The 20,425-nt window shown below is 50.6% G+C and overlaps 3 protein-coding genes across 4 annotated transcripts; 1 reads left to right on the top strand and 2 right to left on the bottom strand.

Annotated features, from left to right (window-relative positions):
- Nucleotides 1–686: 686 nt before the first annotated feature.
- Nucleotides 687–5,262, top strand: LOC137912395 (acidic leucine-rich nuclear phosphoprotein 32 family member E-like). 2 transcript variants are annotated; one of them, XM_068756647.1, is made up of 8 exons: nt 687–861; nt 1,688–1,837; nt 1,924–2,046; nt 2,209–2,368; nt 3,593–3,726; nt 3,802–3,871; nt 3,955–4,011; nt 4,997–5,262. In XM_068756647.1, exons 1-8 carry the CDS (start codon nt 808–810, stop codon nt 5,107–5,109), a joined length of 861 nt encoding a protein of 286 aa, XP_068612748.1. In that variant the 5' UTR covers nt 687–807; the 3' UTR covers nt 5,110–5,262. The 2 variants fall into 2 exon arrangements, with proteins under 2 accessions (XP_068612748.1, XP_068612747.1); XM_068756646.1 differs by having other exon boundaries at nt 3,784–3,871.
- Nucleotides 5,263–5,951: 689 nt separating this feature from the next.
- Nucleotides 5,952–11,456, bottom strand: plekho1b (pleckstrin homology domain containing, family O member 1b). Its single transcript, XM_068757171.1, has 6 exons — nt 11,433–11,456; nt 10,678–10,815; nt 9,066–9,200; nt 7,376–7,480; nt 7,066–7,158; nt 5,952–6,413 (listed from the first exon to the last, which is right to left on the bottom strand). Exons 1-6 carry the CDS (start codon nt 11,454–11,456, stop codon nt 5,952–5,954), a joined length of 957 nt encoding a protein of 318 aa, XP_068613272.1.
- A 1,797-nt stretch (nt 11,457–13,253) lies between these two features.
- si:dkey-23o4.6 (retinol dehydrogenase 12) lies at nt 13,254–16,931 on the bottom strand. Its single transcript, XM_068756673.1, has 7 exons — nt 16,829–16,931; nt 16,032–16,166; nt 14,794–14,985; nt 14,561–14,722; nt 14,370–14,489; nt 14,094–14,298; nt 13,254–13,359 (listed from the first exon to the last, which is right to left on the bottom strand). The coding sequence occupies exons 1-7, from the start codon at nt 16,905–16,907 to the stop codon at nt 13,254–13,256; spliced, it is 999 nt and encodes a 332-aa protein (XP_068612774.1). The 5' UTR covers nt 16,908–16,931.
- Nucleotides 16,932–20,425: the final 3,494 nt, after the last annotated feature.

Below are 20,425 nucleotides of genomic sequence, written 5' to 3'. Positions count from 1 at the left end.
ATTTCTGTCTCAAACAGATGCTGCAGGACAGCGTCCCTCATTTCTGTCTCAAACAGATGCTGCAGGACAGCGTCCCTCATTTCTGTCTCAAACAGATGCTGCAGGACAGCGTCCCTCATTTCTGTCTCAAACAGATGCTGCAGGACAGCGTCCCTCATTTCTGTCTCAGATGCTGCAGGACAGCGTCCCTCATTTCTGTCTCAGATGCTGCAGGACAGCGTCCCTCATTTCTGTCTCAGATGCTGCAGGACAGCGTCCCTCATTTCTGTCTCAGATGCTGCAGGACAGCGTCCCTCATTTCTGTCTCAGATGCTGCAGGACAGCGTCCCTCATGTCCGGCAGGACGGGGTCCAGTTCACCTCCACTCAGTGAACAGTTTGTGTTTTATAGATTATTATTGATGTCTGTTGTTTATTGGACATCAACTCGTTCCAGGTCCCCCTCCGGGTCCGGGACTCGAACCCATGGAACATGGCGCCACTGAGGACAAAGAGTGGGCGCGTGGAAAGTTTAAATGTTTGATCTTCGCCCTCTCATTGGTTACAATCAAGCAACGCCTCCACTATTCCAACCAATCGCATGAACGCAATCTGCTCGATGACCTGATGGGGCGGGATTAAAGGCAGATGGGCCAATAGAAGAGGAGCAATGACCATACGCATTAATATTCACCGGGAATGGGCGTGGCTTGCGCGAACATGGCGGTTTAGTTGTCGCTTGACATCCGGACCGGAGGAAGCACCGAGAGCGCGCGCTCCGCGGAACCGTCGTTTATTCCCGGTGTCGGTTGGTTCTGTTCGGCCCAGGATGGACATGAGGTCGAGGATTCAGCGGGAGCTGAAGAGCAGGAGTCCAGCGGAGGTTCGTAGCCGGCGGCGTCCGGCGGGTTCCCCGTAGAACGTCCCCGGCGGCGTCCGGCGGGTTCCCCGTAGAACGTCCCCGGCGGCGTCCGGCGGGTTCCCGGCGGCGTCCGGCGCGTTCCCCGGGGCTTCGCGCGTGCCTTTCGGTAGCATACAAGCTAACGGGCTAGCCTGGAGACCGCGCAGCGGTGCTTGGGTGGAGCTGGGCGGGGTTCGGAGGGGTTCGGAGGGGTTCGGAACGTCTCGGGAAGCGGCTCCGCGTCAGACCAGACTCGGTTCGGTTCGGGTCTGTTCGGGTCCGAACCATCTGCAACAAGCACCCCCCTTCGTGGACGTGGAGCTGTTGAGAGCTGTGGTTCCCTCCCACTCCGCTGGGGGGGGCCGGGTCGCGGTCCGGGTCGCGGTCCGGGTCGCGGTCCGGGTTCCGATCCAGACCAGCCTTGTTGTGATGGGACTTCCGGTTTCTTTAAGTAATTTATTATCAACAACGATATCAAGTTATGCATAAAATGAATTACTAATGTAAAAATGAAAACATAATTAATTATGTTTTCATATAAATAATTGGGGGGGGGGCGTGTCTCTACGTTCTGTCACTGGGGGGGGGGGGGCCCACGATGCTGTAGGTCCTGCAGTGGAGGCCTTAATACCACACCCTGCCTTTTATCCTCCCACGGGGGGGGGGGGGGGGGGGGGGTCCTTACTGAGGAGCCCCCAGTGAGGACCCCCCCCAGTGAGGAGCCCCCAGTGAGGAGCCGCCTTCCTGCCCGGGTTCCGGGTTCTGACCCCCTCTAGCGCTCACCTGCTCTCTTGGGGGGGGGGGGCAGGTGGTGGAGCTGGTGCTGGACGACTGTTGCCCCGGCGACGGCGAGCTGGACGGCCTGACGGACGACTTCACGGCGCTGGAGGTCCTCAGCCTGGTGAACGCCGGCCTCGGGTCCCTCGCCAAGCTGCCCCCGCTGCCCAAGCTGCGCAAGGTGCGTGCCCCGCCCCCGCCCCCGCCCCCTCCCACAATGCACTGCTCCTCTGTGCTCCTGCTGACCCCCCCTGGCCCCGCCCGCAGCTGGAGGCCAGCGATAACTCCATCTCTGGGGGGCTGGACACGCTGGCGGAGAAGTGTCCCAACCTGACCCACCTGAACCTGAGCGGGAACAAGATCAAAGGGCTGAGCGCCGTGGAGGTCCTGGTGAGCCCTGTGATGTCATCGCAGTACGAGTGAAGCGGATTGGTCCGTCGTCTTCCCTCCCCTCTCTGCTGCTAATGCGTTAGCTCGTATGCTCCCGACGCTGGTTCTGATCCTGAGCAGAACCAGAACCCTGAACGCGTGTGCTCCGCCTGCGTTCTGCAGCAGAACCTGAAGAACCTGACGAGTCTGGACCTGTACAGCTGCGAGGTGTCCACGATGGACGACTACCGAGACGGCGTCTTCGAGCTGCTGCCCCAGCTCACGTATCTGGACGGCTACGACCAGGAGGACAACGAGGTCCCCGAGTCTGGAGCGGACAATGGTGAGGCCCCGCCCCCTTCACATCAGCAGGGACAAAGGAGGTGCTGATGTCGTCAATATCAGTGACATCATACATGTATGTAAAACATTATGATTGATCATTAATGGATATATTGATGTTGCCAGTATCTCTACTGGCTAATACGCAGCTAAAAGCTATCTCTACTGGCTAATATGCAGCTAAAAGCTATCTCTACTGGCTAATACGCAGCTAAACGCTATATCTACTGGCTAATACGCAGCTAAAGGCTATCTCTACTGGCTAATATGCAGCTAAACGCTATCTCTACTGGCTAATATGCAGCTAAACGCTATCTCTACTGGCTAATACGCAGCTAAACGCTATATCTACTGGCTAATACGCAGCTAAAGGCTATCTCTACTGGCTAATATGCAGCTAAACGCTATCTCTACCGGCTAATATGCAGCTAAACGCTATCTCTACTGGCTAATATGCAGCTAAAGGCTATCTCTACTGGCTAATATGCAGCTAAACGCTATATCTACTGGCTAATACGCAGCTAAAGGCTATCTCTACTGGCTAATATGCAGCTAAACGCTATCTCTACTGGCTAATACGCAGCTAAAGGCTATCTCTACTGGCTAATATGCAGCTAAACGCTATCTCTACTGGCTAATACGCAGCTAAAAGCTATCTCTACTGGCTAATATGCAGCTAAAAGCTATCTCTACTGGCTAATACGCAGCTAAACGCTATCTCTACTGGCTAATATGCAGCTAAACGCTATCTCTACTGGCTAATATGCAGCTAAAAGCTATCTACTGGCTAATATGCAGCTCAACGCTATCTCTACTGGCTAATATGCAGCTAAACGCTATCTCTACTGGCTAATATGCAGCTAAACGCTATCTCTACTGGCTAATATGCAGCTAAAAGCTATCTCTACTGGCTAATATGCAGCTAAAAGCTATCTCTACTGGCTAATATGCAGCTAAAAGCTATCTCTACTGGCTAATATGCAGCTAAACGCTATCTCTACTGGCTAATATGCAGCTAAACGCTATCTCTACTGGCTAATATGCAGCTAAAAGCTATCTCTACTGGCTAATATGCAGCTAAACGCTATCTCTACTGGCTAATATGCAGCTAAACGCTATCTCTACTGGCTAATATGTCCGTTATTACAGTCTGTGCTAACATGCTAATGATGCTAGCTTCGAGTCGTGACCTGAGGTGGAACGTTCAGCTGAGGTTTTGCTGCAGATGATGACGATGAAGCAGGTCCACCTGGAGATGAGGAGGATGAGGAGGATGAAGAGGAAGATGAGGAGGAGGATGACGAGGAAGGCGATGAGTGTGAGGTTGGGCTGTCGTACCTGATGAAGGAGGGGATTCAGGTGAGTCTGCAGCAGGCGACGCATGAACGGCTGGTGCAGGCGGCTTAAAGTCAGCAGGTTCGTTCTCCGTCTCAGGATGAAGATGACGATGGGGACTATGTGGAAGAAGTGGAGGAGGAGGACGAGGAGGAGGAAGATGATGGAGGTTTGTTGGCTTTATCATTGTGACTTTTATTCTGAAAATCTCTAACTTGTCTGTCTTTTAATTTGAAATCTTCTGTCTGTCAGACCTGGAAGCTGCAGCTGTTTGTGGGGAGAAGAGGAAGAGAGACGCAGACGATGAAGGTGACGACGACGACGACGATGAATGATCACCTGCACTGTAGCCCCGCCCCCCCCCTCGGCCAGGTGCTGCCTCAGAGCTGCAGACCCACAGGAAATACAATGACGAGTTCAGGCCCAAACTAGTGATGTCATCATGTAACTGATGATGTAATCAGTTGATCAGACACGCCCCGAAACAAAATCAGTGCCACAGAGTACATCTGAGGTACTGCAGTACATCTATGTACTCAAACGCGTTTGGTAGTAATCAATAAAATGCATTGCCAACAAACCTCCGATCCATCTTCATAGATTGTTTCCATGGTGATGGGCTGCGTCCGCCGCTCCCCGTTAGCGCAGTTAGCGGCGGCAGCCCCCTTAGCATCAGGTCTTAGCAATAGCTAGCAGTTAGCAGCAAACTGTGGCTAAACCGTTTAGCTCGTTTAGGTCTGGACCTGGAGTTTGTGAGATGCTGGTGCTGCATCAACCCAAATGGCCTTTTGGTGGCGCTGCAGCTCATATCGTAGATCTAAACCGGCGGACCAGAACATCGTCGGCTGCTAGGAGCCGCCATCTTTGTTGGTTTTTGCGTTCGGGTTTTTAGAATAATTTTATAGTCGTCTCAACGCGACCCTGAAATGAGCGTCTGGTCTGAGGAGGAGAAACGTCCATCTGGCCGCTACAAACTACAATTCCCATGATTCTCGGCAGCTACGTTCTTATTCCAGGCTGTGGGTCTGCGGCTCTGGGGTCGATCCCTGGATCCGGTCTCGTCTGCCTGAACGGACGTGAAATGGACTCTGGTTCCGCTTGGACCGGGTGGACTCTGGTTCCGCTCGGACCGGGTGGACTCTGGTTCCGCTCGCACCGGGTGGACTCTGGTTCCGCTCGGACCGGGTGGACTCTGGTTCCGCTCGGACCGGGCTTTCTTCCTGACTTGTAGTTTTTTATTCCCGTCTTTGTTGTTTTTCAATAAAACGGCTGAATCCTCAACGTTTCCTCTCAGTCAGTCCAACAGAACGGCGCCGGGTCGGACCGGGTCGGACCGGGTCGGTGGAGGACGTAAGCTTCGTCACCTGGACTGACGTGAGGATGGTGGCGCTGTTCATCGGCTCATGACCAGCCCGCCCCCATTCCGTTTGTTGCCTCCGGGGGGCGCCGTCCAGCCGTCTGTCGGCAAGTTAACTCAAAAGGTTCTGGACAGATCTCCAGGAACCGATGATGGTTCTGATCCAGAACAGATCCTGGACCACTTTGAAATGTTTAACGTTACAGTCGATGGAGCTTCAGAACGTCGGGGGGGGGGGGGGGGTCTGGTTCTGATCCAGAATGGGGTTTTCTCCCTGTGCCCCGCCCCTCAGCTGGGATAGATGAAGCAGCTGTTTATAATAAATAGTCATCATTAACACCGATTTGTGTTTATTGACGACGCAGAACAGACAATAATCAATAAAGCCGGACTATTGATTTCTGCTGGTCTCGTCTCCAGGGGGGGGGGGGGGGGGGGGGGGTCGGTACCGGGGCTCGCTGTGACCCTGATCGATGGCAAGAGAACCAAACGTCCCCCTGACCGTGTCATAAACCCACGTCTTCTGTGTCTTTGGGTTCCGGCCCGAGTCTGGGTTCCGGCCCGAGTCTTCCGGTTCCGGTCCGAGTCTTCGGGTTCCGGCCCGGACCGAGTCTTCCGGTTCCGGTCCGAGTCTTCGGGTTCCGGCCCGGACCGAGTCTTCGGGTTCCGGTCCGAGTCTTCGGGTTCCGGTCCGAGTCTTCGGGTTCCGGTCCGAGTCTGGGTGGAAGTCTCGGTGATCTCAGTGATGTCATAAGCTCAAAGGTGATTGGTTGGACGTCACCGGTTTAATCGTGGGCTCTGCCAAAGACCGCCGGTACCGGGCCTCTGGCGGGGCGGGGTCGGACCTGCACGTAGACCCTGAGGAGCAGGTCTCCGGGGTCCGGTTCTGGGTTTAGTGTGATGCGGCGCAGTCCAGTTGTTGGTACAACGCCATCAGCTCCTTCACCTCCTTCAGCACCTGGTGGGCCTGGATCCACGCCGCCCCCGCCTCCTTCAGGAGCCTGTCGGCCTCAGCTGGAGCCCCGCCCATCGACCCCTGACCCTCCCCCAGCAGCTGTTCCGTTCTCTGCAGCCTCTGGCTGATCAGCTGTTCCAGTCGGGAGACGGCCGCCGCCCTGCTGGCCGGACCCGGGGACGGTGGACCCGGTCCAGGAGCAGCCGGGCTCTGTGACTGCTTCAGAACCTCGTCCTCCACCGTACACCTGGGGCAGGTGGAGCTGAGGTGGGACAGAGGTTGGTCCACATTGACCATGAAGGCATCACAGTGATGGACTCCCTGAGGCCACAGAGGGCGCTGTTCTTGGACCGGATCCAGAGTCACTGTCCCGTCTGAGGAGGAGGAGGAGGAGGAGGCCTGGGGATGAAGAGCAGGAGGAACTGAGAAGGTCCGATATCAGACCAGGTGAGCTTGTTCTAAGGTTCCACGTCTGGATCTAAGGTTCCACGTCTGGATCTAAGGTTCCCACGTCTGGATCTAAGGTTCCACGTCTGGATCTAAGGTTCCCACGTCTGGATCTAAGGTTCCACGTCTGGATCTAAGGTTCCCACGTCTGGATCTAAGGTTCCACGTCTGGATCTAAGGTTCCACGTCTGGATCTAAGGTTCCACGTCTGGATCTAAGGTTCCACGTCTGGATCTAAGGTTCCACATCTGGATCTAAGGTTCCCACGTCTGGATCTGAGGTTCCACATCTGGATCTAAGGTTCCCACGTCTGGATCTAAGGTTCCACGTCTGGATCTAAGGTTCCACGTCTGGATCTAAGGTTCCACATCTGGATCTAAGGTTCCACGTCTGGATCTAAGGTTCCCACGTCTGGATCTAAGGTTCCACGTCTGGATCTAAGGTTCCCACGTCTGGATCTAAGGTCTGAAATCTGTTGGTCGTGTATAATTTATTATTGTTTGTTGATCAATGTTATTGATCCAGAGGTGCATTCAGGGTTGCCTCCGACACCGAGACAGGAGGTGATGAAGAGGAGGTGATGAAGAGGAGGGTTCAGACTGACCAGCAGGTGACCTCTGGTCGGCGCTCGTCTGTTGTGGGGGATCTTCGCTCGGTGTTGCGTTGGATGGAACAGCTGGGAATGTTGGACCATCACCTGGAAGCAACACATGGAGTGGGACAGGTATAACCACAGAAGAAGAAGTCTGACCTGCCCACGTCATCCCTCCAATCAGAACGATCAATAATCACATCACTCACATCCGTTTGATGATTTAATGTAAAAAACAGAATCTGGACAGTTTTAAACAAAAGCAGGCAGGCCACGCCCAGCTCACCTGCCGACTCTAGAGAGTCTCAAATGAAGTCCGTACCTGATCCAGGACTCTGTTCCTAGCTCCAGAGATGGCTGCGTTCAGGACCGTGATCCAGGACTCTTTGTCCTCTGGACTGACAGCTAGGAAGACCAGGTTCTGGACCTGCAACAGAACCCCAACGGAGGATCTGCGTGATGTCTTTGTGTCCGAGACCCCTCCCTCCACCCCCAGCCTCCCGGTGTCGGGTTGCATCCAGCCCAAATGGACGGGGCGCTGGGACAGCTAGCCACTAACTGGTCTAAATGCTAACGCTAACCCACTCATTAATGTATATAAAGTATATCCTTAATTTATACTATAATTATTGAAATTGAGCATCATCATCAATCACGTACCTGTATCACCAATAAAAGAATCTATAAAGACTAAAAATATAATTTCTTCATTTAAAGTGAACAATTAAGTGCAAGATAAAAGAGAAGGATCAATATGGGAAATATGCAAACCCTAAACCTCAAATTAGCCCCTTCATGCGCTAACGCTAGCATCAGGAAGTAGCGCTGGGGACAGATGGAAAGCGAGGATCATGATTGGACGCCACATTTTAGACTGTCCTGCCTGCAGGTCAAGGTGTAATAGGAGCTGCAGGAAACACAATACCCCCAAAGCATTCTGGGTATTTGTGGGATGCCCTGCTGCATGTGCACAGAGAAACAGACAGGTGTACAGAGAGACAGACAGGTGTACAGAGAGACAGACGGGTGTACAGAGAGACAGACGGGTGTACAGAGAGACAGACAGGTGTACAGAGAGACAGACGGGTGTACAGAGAGACAGACGGGTCTACAGAGAGACAGACGGGTGTACAGAGAGACAGACGGGTGTACAGAGAGACAGACGGGTGTACAGAGAGACAGACGGGTGTACAGAGAGACAGACGGGTCTACAGAGAGACAGACGGGTGTACAGAGAGACAGACGGGTGTACAGAGAGACAGACGGGTGTACAGAGAGACAGACGGGTGTACAGAGAGACAGACGGGTGTACAGAGAGACAGACGGGTGTACAGAGAGACAGACAGGTCTACAGAGAGACAGACGGGTCTACAGAGAGACAGACGGGTGTACAGAGAGACAGACGGGTCTACAGAGAGACAGACGGGTGTACAGAGAGACAGACGGGTCTACAGAGAGACAGACGGGTGTACAGAGAGACAGACGGGTGTACAGAGAGACAGACGGGTGTACAGAGAGACAGACGGGTCTACAGAGAGACAGACGGGTCTACAGAGAGACAGACGGGTGTACAGAGAGACAGACGGGTGTACAGAGAAACAGACGGGTGTACAGAGAGACAGACGGGTGTACAGAGAGACAGACAGGTCTACAGAGAGACAGACGGGTGTACAGAGAGACAGACGGGTCTACAGAGAGACAGACGGGTGTACAGAGAGACAGACAGGTCTACAGAGAGACAGACGGGTGTACAGAGAGACAGACAGGTCTACAGAGAGACAGACGGGTGTACAGAGAGACAGACGGGTGTACAGAGAGACAGACGGGTGTACAGAGAGACAGACAGGTCTACAGAGAGACAGACGGGTGTACAGAGAGACAGACGGGTGTACAGAGAGACAGACGGGTGTACAGAGAGACAGACGGGTGTACAGAGAGACAGACGGGTCTACAGAGAGACAGACGGGTGTACAGAGAGACAGACGGGTGTACAGAGAGACAGACAGGTGTACCGTGGTCTCAGGTGTGCTGCACAGTCTGAACCTGCTGTGGTTCTTTTTGCTGCGACTCTTGTTCTTCTTCACCTCCTCGCAGCGCTCGAAGTCCAGCAGGTCCATCACCTCGTCGGCCCAGCCCGGTTCCTTCACCTGAGAACACACAGGTGAAGGTCAGAGGTCACCCTCAGCTGGGTCGGTAACCTTAGTACATTACGTGGATCCAGGCTGACCTCCTGAAACGCCCTGCAGTTCTGTGACAGTTAAAGGTTCTACGGGGACGTTCTGTGACAGATAAAGGTTCTACAATAATGTTCTGTGACAGTTAAAGGTTCTACAATGATGTTCTGTGACAGTTAAAGGTTCTACAATGATGTTCTGTGACAGATACAGGTTCTACGGGGACATTCTGTGACATAAAGGTTCTACGGGGACGTTCTGTGACAGATAAAGGTTCTACAATGATGTTCTGTGACAGTTAAAGGTTCTACGGGGACATTCTGTGACATAAAGGTTCTACGGGGATGTTCTGTGACAGATAAAGGTTCTACGGGAACGTTCTGTGACAGTTAAAGGTTCTACAATGATGTTCTGTGACAAATACAGGTTCTACGGGGACATTCTGTGACATAAAGGTTCTACGGGGATGTTCTGTGACAGATAAAGGTTCTACGGGAACGTTCTGTGACAGATACAGGTTCTACGGGGATGTTCTGTGACAGATAAAGGTTCTACGGGAATGTTCTGTGACAGATACAGGTTCTACGGGGATGTTCTGTGACAGATACAGGTTCTACGGGGATGTTCTGTGACAGATAAAGGTTCTACGGGAATGTTCTGTGACAGATACAGGTTCTACGGGGACATTCTGTGACATAAAGGTTCTACGGGGATGTTCTGTGACAGATACAGGTTCTACGGGGATGTTCTGTGACAGATACAGGTTCTACGGGGATGTTCTGTGACAGATACAGGTTCTACGGGGACGTTCTGTGACAGATAAAGGTTCTACAATGATGTTCTGTGACAGTTAAAGGTTCTACGGGGACATTCTGTGACATAAAGGTTCTACGGGGATGTTCTGTGACAGATACAGGTTCTACGGGGAGGTTCTGTGACAGATACAGGTTCTACGGGGACGTTCTGTGACAGATACAGGTTCTACGGGGATGTTCTGTGACAGATAAAGGTTCTACGGGAACGTTCTGTGACAGATAAAGGTTCTACGGGGATGTTCTGTGATGAGTCGTCCTCTGTGTTTGACCCACAGTGAAACCTGAGCTCTGTCTTTGGATCCGACTGAAACCCGATTCCAGCAGAACGGCGCTGTAGCCGGAGCAGAAGCTTCTGTTTCCAGACGGAATCCAAAGACAGCAGAACGAGCAGAACCCACGAGTGATCCGATGTTCTCCTGACATCAAACGGCTTCTAGCAATGATTCAGATTTACTGACATGAATGATTATTGATTTAACTCAGTCGTTCTCAGTAGAACCGACCCGCGAGACGATTTCGCACCTGTAGACAAACGCGTCGTTACCATGGTGATGATGCTTCATGAAGAGAACCCAGTCAGATCCGGCTCTGCAGCCGATCAGTAATAAATCAGTAATAAATCGGTGATCAATCACCTCTTTCTCACAGATGAACAGCTGGTCTCCCCTCAGAACCACGAAGCGGTTCTTCCAGATCTCTCTGAAGACCCCTTTCCCGCAGAACTTCCGGATCCAGCCGAGCTTATCGGCCTGCAGCGTCGAGTCCAGCGGGCCCTGAACGCAACAAACAGGAAACAGGAAGCTGTCAGGTCAGGTGACCGGCTTAAAGTCATCACCAGCTGTGATCTGATTGGTTGGCTGACTTACATCATCAATTATTGATTCTAATCAATGATTACAATCAGTTTATTCTCACCTGAAAAATCTGTTGCAAATAAATGTTCTACCAGGACGTTCTCTGCACCGGTTCTCTTGAGTTCTAGTAGAGGAAGTACTAGTACTACAAGTATATGCAGAAATACAACAGACTGGTTTTCTGCTTTTGATCTCCATTTGATTATTTGTATTAATAATAATAATAATAATAATAATAATAATAATGTATCGGTTTTATAGAAACTCAAAGACGCTTTACATTGTGCATCGTTCAATCACTCAGATACAGTTACCCTGGGGCAGATGCAGTTACCCTGGGGCAGACGCAGCTACCCCGGGGCAGACGCAGCTACCCCGGGGCAGACGCAGCTACCCTGGGGCCACTAGAGAGGCGTTAAATGAGTAATAATCTTTCAATCTTGTATTTTCTGATCCATAAAAGGCCTGAAACTCATCCTGAGCGTTCCGTTTGTTCCGTTTGTTCCGTTTGTTCCGGTTCCTCCTCCGACACTCACTCTTTTCCCGGAGTTCCTCCTCATGCTGGCGGCCGTCCGGCCGTCCGGCTGCCGCTGGGCTCCACGGTAACGCAGGAGTCCACCCGGTGACAGAGGGGCGGAGCCGGCGCCTCTGCTCCGCCGGTGTCCGGTTCCTCCTCCGCCGGACTCCCCGCTGGGCAGCCAGCGCGCCCCCTGCAGGCGGAGACTGGACCAAGTCTCAGAACACAAGCATGATCAGTAACTGAGGATTTGTATGTACTTGTACTGTAATCCGCACAGAGCGGTACTGGTACTGGTGTACGTTCACTGCCCCCTCAGGCTGACGTCGTCTTGCTGTTTCTCTGTTAAACACAATGAAGTAAAATAAGGAGTACTGGAGTACAAATACACCAAAGTCACTGAAACAAAAATGATCCAGGATCAGATTCAGATTGTTGTTATGGTTGTTATTGTTGTGGTTGTTGTTGTTGTTGTTATTGTTGTTGCTCTAGTTGCTGTTATTATTGTTGTAGCTCTTATTTTTGTGGTTGTTGTTATTGTTGTTGCTCTGGTTGTTATTGTTGTGGTTGTTGTTGCTCTGGTTGCGGTAATTATTGTTGTTGCTGTTATTGTTGTTGTTGTGGTGATTGTTGTTGCTATGGTTTTTGTTCTGGCTGCGGTTATTATTTTTTGTCGCTGTTGTTGTGGTGATTGTTGTTGCTATGGTTGTTGTTCTGGTTGCGGTTATTGTTGTGGTGGTTGTTGTTGCTCTGGTTGCGGTTATTATTGTTGTCACTGTTGTTGTTGTGGTGATTGTTGTTGCTATGGTTGTTGTTCTGGTTGCGGTTATTGTTGTTGTGGTTGTTGTTGCTCTGGTTGCGGTTATTATTGTTGTCACTGTTGTTGTTGTGGTGATTGTTGTTGCTATGGTTGTTGTTCTGGTTGCGGTTATTGTTGTTGTTGTGGTTGTTGTTGCTCTGGTTGCGGTAATTATTGTTGTTGCTGTTATTGTTGTTGTTGTGGTGATTGTTGTTGCTATGGTTTTTGTTCTGGCTGCGGTTATTATTTTTTGTCGCTGTTGTTGTGGTGATTGTTGTTGCTATGGTTGTTGTTCTGGTTGCGGTTATTGTTGTGGTGGTTGTTGTTGCTCTGGTTGCGGTTATTATTGTTGTCACTGTTGTTGTTGTGGTGATTGTTGTTGCTATGGTTGTTGTTCTGGTTGCGGTTATTGTTGTTGTGGTGGTTGTTGTTGCTCTGGTTGCGGTTATTATTGTTGTGGTGATTGTTGTTGCTATGGTTGTTGTTCTGGTTGCGGTTATTGTTGTTGTTGTTGTTGCTCTGGTTGCAGTTATTATTGTTGTCGCTGTTGTTGTTGTGGTGATTGTTGTTGCTATGGTTGTTGTTCTGGTTGCGGTTATTGTTGTTGTTGTTGTTGCTCTGGTTGCGGTTATTATTGTTGTCGCTGTTGTTGTTGTTGTTGTGGTGATTGTTGTTGCAGGGTCCCATTCCAGAAAGTTGATCCCTGACTCCTCCCTCCTGCTGAGCGCATGGGCTGTCGTTTCTCTCAATTATTGACGCGGAAGTAATCCGCATAGCCTTGCGTCAGGAGAACAACCAATCCCCTGCCAGATCTTACTAATAGGTTACTGGTGATCAGGAACCACAACAACAAATGAAAGTCAGTCTTTATTGGAAAAAAGTACAAATGTGTCCCTAAACGTCACGTCTCTAAAACATTAAACACTGGAAACACGGAATACAGAGAGAACACGGAGGGAACATGGAGAAAACACGGAAAAAACATGGAGAAAACACGGAAAAAACATGGAGAAAACACGGCGGGAACATGAAGGTCAGCGATCAGCATGTCTCCTTTAATTCAACCAATCGGGCGCTCTCCTCCCACAGCCTCCTCGCCACGGCGTTGTCCCGCCCCTCCGGAGACACTTCCTTCTCAGCACAGTCGCTGAAAACAAACCCGTGTTTTTGTCAGTTTCCTTTTATTGTAACTCAGACAGAAGCTAACACAGACGATACACAGACGCTAACACAGACGATACACAGACGCTAACACAGAAGCTAACACAGACGCTAACACAGACGATACACAGAAGCTAACACAGACGATACACAGACGCTAACACAGACGATACACAGACGCTAACACAGAAGCTAACACAGAAGCTAACACAGATGCTAACACAGACGATACACAGAAGCTAACACAGACGCTAACACAGACGATACACAGAAGCTAACGCTCAAATTCATCAACCAATAACAAACCCTCCTGATGATGTCATAACAAAATAACCGCACGTTGGTCGCTCCACACAAAGCCGATGGCGCTTTGACATCTGTGACATCACAGCGAGCAGCGACGCATTCCTCAGTAAAACACCGGGAACAAAGAGGCGGGGCTTATTTCCTGATGAAATGAGATCTCGATTTGACATCTACTGCTGGACTTTCTCCTTGTCCCCTGAGGGGTCGCCACAGCAACCCAACTGTCTCCTCTTCACCCTGTCCTTTGCATCGTCCCCCTCACTACGTCCACGTGTCTTCTCCTGGGCCGTCCTCTAGTCCTGTTCCCTCCCTAACCCCCCCCCCCATCCCAGCCTGCCTGCACACGATTCTTCACCTCCTTTCCAGACATGTATACCTGAAGACATTATAACTCCTCCCCTTCCTCTCGTCTACCTGAAGTAGCATCCGGATCGTTCCTCCAGGCCCGGCCTCACAGCGCAGTAAACACTCGTCTGGCTCCCCTGAGAAGGGGTCTTCATGAGGAGCAGGGACGGGAGGCTCAGCAGGATCCCCAGCAGGGGGACCCAGCTGTGGACATGACGACCCAACTGGGTCCGGATCACACCCGGGTGGAGACAGAATGACGATACACCGGAACCTGTGGAGGACACAGAGGTGAGGACCAGGGTAACCGGAGCAGCACTGCATGTCTCTGATTGGTTCTGGTACCTCTGAGCCGACGGGCCAGTTCTTTTGCAAACAGGACGTTGGCCAGTTTGCTCTGCCTGTAGCTCTCCAGAGGACTGTAGCGCCTCCGGTTGAAGAACAGGTCGTCAAGGTGGATCCGACCTGAGCAAGGAACAGAACCTGAACCAAACCCTCCGCCCCCACAGAGACACATCACCACCCACAGGTCATACCCCCCCAGTGGGCGATGGACGACACCGTCACCACTCGGCTGGGGGCGGAGCTTTTCAGCTTGGGCACCAGCAGGTTTGTCAGCAGGAAGTGACCCAGATGATTGACACCCAGTTGAGTCTCAAAGCCGTCCTCTGTCAGCCATTTTGGACACATCATCACACCTGTGTGGACAGGTGTTGAGCTGAGCGTGGGTAAACAGACGGACAGGTGAGCAGCAGACTGCTAAACTCACCTGCATTATTGATGAGCACGTCCAGTCTGTCTTCACTGTCCAGAAAGTCTTTAGCAAACTGTCTGACGGAGTAAAGGGAGGCCAGGTCCAGGTGTCTGACCACCACGTTCTGGTTCCCTGTAGACCGGCGGATCTCCTCTGCTGCCTGCTCCGCCCGCCTCAGGTCCCTGCATGCCAGAATGACCCGCGCTCCTGCAACGAATCAAACACACCTCAACTACTCATGGTCCCTCAAACTACAAACCCAGCACAGCCGGTGACCGATCAATACACTTAAATATAGATAGATAAAAGATAAAACAGCAAGAAACAAACAAAAACATACACATTTAACGGAGCAGGATGAAGAAAACCTTAGGACCTCAGGTTCTAGGGTTATTCAGGTTCTAGGGTTGTTCAGGTTCTAGGGTTGTTCAGGTTCTAGGGTTGTTCAGGTTCTTGGGTTGTACAGGTTCTAAGGTTGTTCAGGTTCTAGGGTTGTCCAGGTTCTAAGGTTGTTCAGGTTCTAAGGTTGTTCAGGTTCTAGGGTTGTTCAGGTTCTAGGGTTATTCAAGTTCTATGGTTGTTCAGGTTCTAGGGTTATTCAGGTTCTAGGGTTCTTGAGGTTCTAGGGCTGTTCAGGTTCTAGTGGTATTCAGGTTCTAGGGTTATTCAGGTTCTATTGTTCAGGTTCTTGGGTTATTCAGGTTCGAGGGTTGTTCAGGTTCTAGGGTTGTCCAGCTTCTAAGGTTGTTCAGGTTCTAAGGTTGTTCAGGTTCTAGGGTTGTTCAGGTTCCTGGGTTGTACAGGTTCTAAGGTTGTTCAGGTTCTAGGGTTGTCCAGGTTCTAAGGTTGTTCAGGTTCTAAGGTTGTTCAGGTTCTAGGGTTGTTCAGGTTCTAGGGTTATTCAAGTTCTATGGTTGTTCAGGTTCTAGGGTTTGTTCAGGTTCTAGGGTCGTTCAGGTTCTAGGGTTGTTCAGGTTCTTGGGTTACTCAGGTTCGAGGGTTGTTCAGGTTCTAGGGTTGTCCAGCTTCTAAGGTTGTTCAGGTTCTAGGGTTGTTCAGGTTCTAGGGTTTGTTCAGGTTCTAGGATTGTTCAGGTTCTAGGGTTTGTTCAGGTTCTAGTGTTGTTCAGGTTCTAGGGTTGTTCAGGTTCTAGGGTTATTCAGGTTCTAGTGTTGTTCAGGTTCTAGGGTTGGTCAGGTTCTAGGGTTATTCAGGTTCTAGTGTTGTTCAGGTTCTAAGGTTGGCTCACGGACCTCTGGCAGCCAGGTCTCTGCCGGTCTCTTTGCCGATGCCGCTGTTTGATCCGGTGATCACAACCGTTTTTCCATCCATTCGAACCGAACAGCGACACACTCCACCTGCAATCCACCGCCGCAACACGGCCGTGCCTGTGCACACGCACACGCACACGCACGCGCACGCGCACACGCACACGCACACACACACACACACGCACACGCGCACACGGGACTATTCTAAACATATTTGTAATTCTTATAGATCAATACAATATGTTCCAACAGCGACAGTTGCAATCAGTGGCTAGTAGTCGTTAGCAGCTATTAGCAGTTAGCATCTCATAGTCGTTAGCAGTTATTAGCAGTTAGCATCTCATAGTCGTTAGCAGCTATTGGCAGTTAGCATCTCATAGTCGTTAGCAGCTATTGGGAGTTAGCATCTCATAGTCGTTAGCAGCTATTGGCAGTTAGCATCTCATAGTCGTTCGCATTTATTAGCAGTTAGCATCTCATAGTCGTTAGCAGCTATTAGCAGTTAGCATCTCATAGTCGTTAGCAGCTATTAGCAGTTAGCATCTCATAGTCGTTAGCAGTCAGCTGCCGTTGCATTATCTGGGAATTTGAATGTGGTGAATCCGGATCAAATTTGGATCCATGCTGTCTTTCATCACGCCTGAATAAAAACCCTGGCAAAGAATCTGCCGGTGGTGAAAATGCTAAAAGGGTTCTGTTGTCGTGAACGGATCAATAATCCACGTCTCCAGTTGATTAGATGTTTCTATGAACTACCGATCTATAAATCAGAATCTTACAGAACAGCGCCGCTCCCAGAAGAGCTCCACACCGTAGCAGCAGCGCCCCGTGACCCTGCCGTCCAGAATCCAGATCCATCAGTGCTTGTGGACCGGCAGCACCAGAAATCCTCCTGGAGCCGCCGGGTCGGAACGGACCGAGACCGAGGATCAGATTAACTCAGATTAGAGCAGATTAAGAAGGACAGGAAGTGACCTGGTTTCAGTCCACCACACCACCGGCAGAACCCAGCAGTACCACAGTCCACTCCACCAGCAGAACCAACCACAAGGTGTCCGAATCACCACCCTTCAGTGGGGGGGGGGGGGGTTATTGGGAGGTTCTTGTGGATCCAGGTCCGGCTGGAGGAAGAAGAACTTCTTTGTCATATGAATCAGTACAAAGACCTCGAACAAACACACACGATGTACCGGTATGTGGGGGCCGTGACTCGTGTGTACATGTATGCGGGGGCCGTGACTCGTGTGTACATGTATGCGGGGGCCGTGACTCGTGGGTACATGTATGCGGGGGCCGTGACTCGTGGGTACATGTATGTGGGGGCCGTGACTCGTGGGTACATGTATGTGGGGGCCGTGGCTCGTGGGTACATGTATGTGGGGGCCGTGACTCGTGGGTACATGTATGCGGGGGCCGTGAGGCATGGAGAGGGCCGAGGCTCAAGGCACCACCTGGAAGTAGACCTGACTCGTTACTGACTCGCTGGGAAACGGCTTGGAACGCATATTAATATTCATATTAATATTAATATTAATATTGATATGAATAATAATATGAATATGAATATTAATAAACAGACAATAGAATTAGGCAAGAAACAAAAATCAGTCCTTTGTCCTGAGTTTTGTATTGTTACTCTGACGTCAGCTTTTAGCTCCGCCCTCCAAGAAAATGGCGGCCCGTTTTTGGCGCGTCGACGGGCCCAGATTGATTTGTTGACGGTCCGGTTACCGGAACCGTTCGGCGCCTCCAGCCTGAAAACCCGCAGCGTGACGCAGCTGGGCTCCTTCAGAAACGTTGCCGCCAATGAGGGACGGCGCTGCCTCGGAGGAAGTGACGTAGGGTCGCGGTCGGTCTATGTGTGCTTTACAACAATAGGAGCAGGAAGGCCCGCCCACCTCGCGTCTGCAGAAGAGCGTGCCATCCGGTCCGGACCCTGCGGTACCGCTCTGCACGACCAGAAGCAGGTAAGACCAGCCCCGCCCGGCGGGGACGGGTCCGTTCGCAAACCGTCGCCGGAAGGGAACGTGGAGGACGCGCTCGGTGTGCCGGTGCTCCCGGTGCTCCCGGTGGGGCGGTGCAGAAGGCGGTCCGAACCGAACGGTCTGTCCTGCGGGGTAACAACGCAAACACACCGGAGAGGAGGCGGGAAGGCAGCGTGACGTCACACCGGTTTAAACGCACACCGCTGTCTGGCGATAAAACTACCGACAAGCGACCGGAAGTACGGATAAAGAACCACATCGATGTATTTATGATCAATAACACACTGCGTTGTGACGTCACTCAGCAGCCCAGAGGAAAGACCTGCAGGTGATGATGATGATGACGAATATATTTATTAGAATGTTATAGCAGTACAAGTACAGTCAACAATAGCATGTATTACAGTACAAGTACAGTCAACAGTAGCATGTATTACAGTACAAGTACAGTCACACAGTAGCATGTATTACAGTACAAGTACAGTCAAACAGTAGCATGTATTACAGTACAAGTACAGTCAACAGTAGCATGTATTACAGTACAAGTACAGTCACACAGTAGCATGTATTACAGTACAAGTACAGTCACACAGTAGTATGTATTACAGTACAAGTACAGTCACACAGTAGCATGTATTACAGTACAAATACAGTCACACAGTAGCATGTATTACAGTACAAGTACAGTCACACAGTAGCATGTATTACAGTACAAATACAGTCACACAGTAGCATGTATTACAGTACAAGTACAGTCACACAGTAGCATGTATTACAGTACAAGTACAGTCACACAGTAGCATGTATTACAGTACAAATACAGTCACACAGTAGCATGTATTACAGTACAAGTACAGTCACACAGTAGCATGTATTACAGTACAAATACAGTCACACAGTAGCATGTATTACAGTACAAGTACAGTCACACAGTAGCATGTATTACAGTACAAGTACAGTCACACAGTAGCATGTATTACAGTACAAGTACAGTCACACAGTAGTATGTATTACAGTACAAGTACAGTCACACAGTAGCATGTATTACAGTACAAATACAGTCACACAGTAGCATGTATTACAGTACAAGTACAGTCACACAGTAGCATGTATTACAGTACAAATACAGTCACACAGTAGCATGTATTACAGTACAAGTACAGTCACACAGTAGCATGTATTACAGTACAAATACAGTCACACAGTAGCATGTATTACAGTACAAGTACAGTCACACAGTAGCATGTATTACAGTACAAGTACAGTCACACAGTAGCATGTATTACAGTACAAGTACAGTCACACAGTAGCATGTATTACAGTACAAGTACAGTCACACAGTAGCATGTATTACAGTACAAGTACAGTCACACATCCTGTCTCAGAGGAGCATTTCTTGTTTCCGTTGAAAGTCCTTCGTACATAAATCATCGACATTTAACAATACAAATAAAACTAATATTAAATTACTCAATTGATGCAAAATAACAATAAATTAAAAAGACACTTAATATGTACAACGGGGGGGGGGGGTTGATCCGGAGAGAGTCGTGATGACTATCTCCGTTTCTGCCCCCTGTAAGGTGTATTTTTAGGGCCCTTTTGAAGGACAGTTGTTCAAGAAGAATCAAGAATCAAGAAATGTTTATTGTCATTCAGACACTCTCATGCACGAACGAAAAACAGCACTCAGGTCCCGGCTCGAGGCACACAACAAACAGTCACCAAAAACAGACACAAAACTAAATATATACACAACAGTGATTGTACGATCCCCAGTAGCAGCATCCAGTGTAGCAGAATGAGTCCAACAAGGAAGAACTGAATACGACCTCAGAGTTATCCGCTGTTCACAACTCTCACAGCATCAGGGAAGAAGCTGTCTGGCCCTGATGCTGCGCAGCCTCCTCCCAGATGGGAGGGGGGAAACAGTCCGTGTGCAGGGTGGGTGGGGTCCTTCATGATGCAGGTTGCCTTTTTCCTGCACCTCCTGCTGTAAATGTCACTCACGGTGGGTAGGCTGCTCTCCGAAGTCCTTTGGGCCGATTTAACCACCCGCTGCAGGGCCTTCCTGTCTGCAGCAGAGCAGCTGCCGTACCACACCGTGATGCATGATGGGAGGACACTCTCCACCGCACACCTGTAGAAGGATGCCAGGACAGAGGTGCCCATACCTGCTCGCCTCAGCCTCCTCAGAAAGTAGAGGCGCTGGTGGGCCTTCTTTACTAAGGCGGCTGAGTTAGTCCTCCACGCCAGGTCGCTAGCGATGTGCACGCCCAGGTACCTGATGCTCTGGACCACCTCGACAGCCGCTCCTCCGATGTAGAGGGGAGGGGGGGGGGTGTAGCCTCCTTTCCTGTAATCCACAATCATCTCCTTCGTTTTCTTCAC

Source organism: Brachionichthys hirsutus, chromosome 3 (assembly GCF_040956055.1).
Source record: "Brachionichthys hirsutus isolate HB-005 chromosome 3, CSIRO-AGI_Bhir_v1, whole genome shotgun sequence".
Classification (NCBI taxonomy): domain Eukaryota; kingdom Metazoa; phylum Chordata; class Actinopteri; order Lophiiformes; family Brachionichthyidae; genus Brachionichthys; species Brachionichthys hirsutus.
This window is presented reverse-complemented; position numbering and strand designations above follow the sequence as displayed.